The sequence below is a fragment of the Panthera uncia genome, chromosome D1, assembly GCF_023721935.1.
Source record: "Panthera uncia isolate 11264 chromosome D1, Puncia_PCG_1.0, whole genome shotgun sequence".
Classification (NCBI taxonomy): Eukaryota; Metazoa; Chordata; class Mammalia; order Carnivora; family Felidae; genus Panthera; species Panthera uncia.
In genome coordinates, this window is record NC_064808.1 from 45,011,025 (window position 1) to 45,014,741 (window position 3,717).

At 32.9% G+C, this 3,717-nt stretch overlaps 1 protein-coding gene across 2 annotated transcripts in view; it reads right to left on the reverse strand.

The window, feature by feature from the left end:
• Positions 1–3,717, reverse strand: part of USP47 (ubiquitin specific peptidase 47) — a 108,373-nt gene that overhangs the window by 24,406 nt on the left and 80,250 nt on the right. For both annotated transcript variants that reach the window (XM_049649903.1, XM_049649914.1), the window contains 2 exons: positions 2,824–2,936; positions 2,001–2,105 (listed from right to left, as the gene is read on the reverse strand). In XM_049649903.1, coding sequence (XP_049505860.1) covers positions 2,001–2,105; positions 2,824–2,936 — 218 coding nt within the window. The remainder of the gene's footprint in view (positions 1–2,000; positions 2,106–2,823; positions 2,937–3,717) is intronic.

Here is a 3,717-nt window from a genome sequence, read left to right on the forward strand (position 1 = left end):
AGACACACACACACACACACACACACACACACACACACACACATAGATATAGATATATGCACACACACACACATACACACACATATATACACACAGTTTAGTCTGATGTGTAATTCCACCACCAATAGGTCCTAGCAAACAATAAAATTCACATATTTATGATTTGCATCAAAGTTCAAAGACATCAAAGTTAAAGGCATAACTTCAATGCTATTTTTAATTATTTCATTATCCCCTAAATAATGCAACTTATGCACTAACATATTTTTAAAACATTCCTAGTTTTAAAAAAAGTTAACATTCTAAACTTTAGATGAACTCAAAATCAATGTATTATAATCCCTTGCTCTATAATCACTACTCTGGAACCCAGGGGAGAACAACCAAGAGAATATGCAGTTTCTGTTGCATTAATCCGATCTGGAGAAGAACTGGTGATGACATGTTTGGGTTTAACCATCTTTCTAAGCGCAGGGGATAGCACGCCTCGCAGAGCCACCAGAGAGGCCACAGCTTCCATGTCTCCCATGCGCCACTTCGCAGCTCCCCTTCCATATGAGCCTCCAGCATATCTACAGCTCAGGGCATGGAATTTCTGTCATAAAATCTCCCTCTGGCCCATGTTACTGGTAGATGGCATACTCTGGATGCAACATCTCTTAAGTGAAAAATGAACTGCCTGGAGACAGAAAGGATTACTTCAAAGTATTTCATACTTATTTAAGGTTTGTGATTAGGACCTTCAAGAAAAACAGTAAGCTTTGGTGTGTGTCCCCACCGACCTCTATTCCCCTCACTCCTCCCAAAGATGGAGTTCTCTTTCTGGTACATAAGACTGACTTATTTCTCTCTTCTGTTTGTTTGACTCTTTGTATTTATGAACTTTTACTTCTGACTTTTAAGACAATCTTTGTCTTCCTGCATTAAAAACTGCCGGAATATAAACTATTGTTACTGCTATTACAGACTGTAAAATTGTGTAAAAACTGTTAAGATGTTTTCTCTATTTTAGTTTCATTTGGTTTCACTACTGTTTTGCAAAGATGATGCTTACAGTCCACTGTGTTTAAAGGATTTTTACTTTTAATGAGGTAAATCCGGAGCTATCTATCAATTTTACTGTTTGTTCATTCATTTGCTCATCCACATACCCACCCAAATTTTCCTTTTCCTGCACACCAGGAAAAAGTACTGGAAATGCAATTGTGAGCAAAACCAGAACACTGTAATGTAGCATGCAATTTTTTCTCTAACTAATGACTTTAATTTCAGTTCAATGATGCTCATATTTACATGGAAAGGGCAAAAATTTGTCAAGTATTACAGACAACATTTGGAATAATCTGGTTAAAGAATGCTTCCGTTTCTATTTCCCTTTCAAAACCCACTAATAACTTTACATTATTCTTAGAATAAATTGCAACCTACTATTTGTATAAAGTCTCTAATTTGATTTTAAGCTACTCTCTTCTCATTCAAGACAATCTAAATACAATGTCCCTTTTATCAGTTTTTTGATCACGGCGGCCATGACCTCATCTCAGTTTTCACACATGTTGTTACCTCTACTAAAATATTCTCCCCAACTTTTTGCATAGCTGCCTGCTTCTCATGGTTAACATCTCAGGAGAAATAATCTCAATATATTACTGACTTACTTTACAGCATCTAAACAATAAAATATTTGCAAATTGTGGGAGGGTCTCAATGCATATCTGTTAAATGAATGAAAAAGAATAAATGTTTTTGTTTCTAATTCTAATTCTTGTTCTACAAAACTGAACTGGCTTTCAGGGTGAGAAATTTCTCCAACTCAATTGGGTATGTTCCAAAGAAGATGTATAAGCTACACCCACTGAGAGAGAGATGATGTAAATAGACTATCAAGTTTACTGCAAGTGCTGATATTACTACTGACCATAATAAAAATTTTGGAAAAGAGATTACTATTGTTATCTAAGATATCAATAATTAAATGTCAACAGTGCAATTAAACATACCTTATAAGCCATTTCTACTGCTTCCTTTAATGTCTTATCCTTATGAACCTCCAATTTATTTTCCATCATCACTTGTTTCACAGGATGCAAACAGAATAATTTTATCTAGAAAATGTAAAATAGTGTCATCATCTCAGCAAGTCATCGAGTCAAAATGTAATTCTTCTGCAGACAGTATTTTTTTCCTAATAGTCAAAATATTACAATTAAAAAAATATATAACTGAAATCATTCTCTTCCGTGTCTATTTTTCTCAACAACAAATATAGTGACTATATTTCATCTTATAAGAATTCAAAAACATTAATTTTAACAACTGCATGTTTCTTTATAAGCATGTATCATAATTTAAGTAATCATTCTCTTACTGACATACTTTCAGGTTGTTTCAAGTTTTTCCCTTGTTTGGAAAATACTGTGATCAATGTCCTTGCTGCCAAAATTTTTATAGCATCTGTGGTTATCTCATTAAGAGATATTTTCTTAAGAGAATTCTATTAAAAAAGATGAATTTGCTTAAGGCTCTTAATGAATTCTACTCAATTTCTATGCAATAAGGTTTTTACCAGCTTATTAGTCTTATAGCAGAATGTGACAATGCTCACGTCACTGTAACCTTACCAGCACTGAGTATTATCACTACATGTTAATGTTTATTAATGCGTAAAAATCAGATCTTACTTCAGTAATATAGTTGGTTGTACTGCTTAATGAAATGATAGTATAACTGCCTACAGAATCAGCCCAATGAATGTTATGAGAATTGCAGTTAAGCAAACTTCAATAGCACATTTTAATTAAAAGTAAACTTATGAAATCTAACCTTGCATGTATTGCGCTCAATTTCTCGTTGCCTTTTTTCTTGTTCTTCCAATTCTCTCTCCCTCTGCACCAAGTTTTTGATATGTTCTGGATATTCATCTACTTCTAGAAACTCTATTGTAATAAAAACAGGGCAAGACATAGTCACTGGAAATTGAGCTTCCTTTACATAAATTTGCTCTATTATGTTCCCACAGTACATATTTCTATGATAGCTCTCATCAAAACAGATCTCAATTACATTAATCTCTTAACTTAGAACATCAGCTTCTTCCAGACAAGAGTGAAGAGGTAGTTGATAATGGCACATGGTTATTAGGTCTCATACATTTTAAAAAACCACACATTTAATCCATAGTATCTCTTGGCTCCAGGACAACTCTGGCATGCAGATTAAGACTCTTAGAATGAAAAAGTCTCTCTGAAACTTTGAAATAAAATCATTTCTGATTTTATTATCGCCATCAAATTGTGTGACCTTGGGTAAGTTTACTTCTCTAGACCTTGGTTTCTTAAACTTATTAATACATCTACCCCATAGAGTATTTACCTGGGATATAATAAAATGTAATAAGTGTTATTGTTGCTGCTGCTACTACAAATGCTATTTGTTATTATTCACTAATACACTCATCTTTCCTTTGTTCTCAAAACAATCTTTTAGCTACTTTCTATTCACAGAATTTTGTATGTAACTCAAAGCATTAAAAGTGCCAATATGAGAATATGACACTATTTAATAACGCCAATGATTATTAGGCTTTAAATAGGGAGAACAATTTATATATACATATATATATATAGATATAGATATATAGATATATAGATATATACACACACACACACATATATTTATATATCTACACATATATATTTATATATATATACACACACA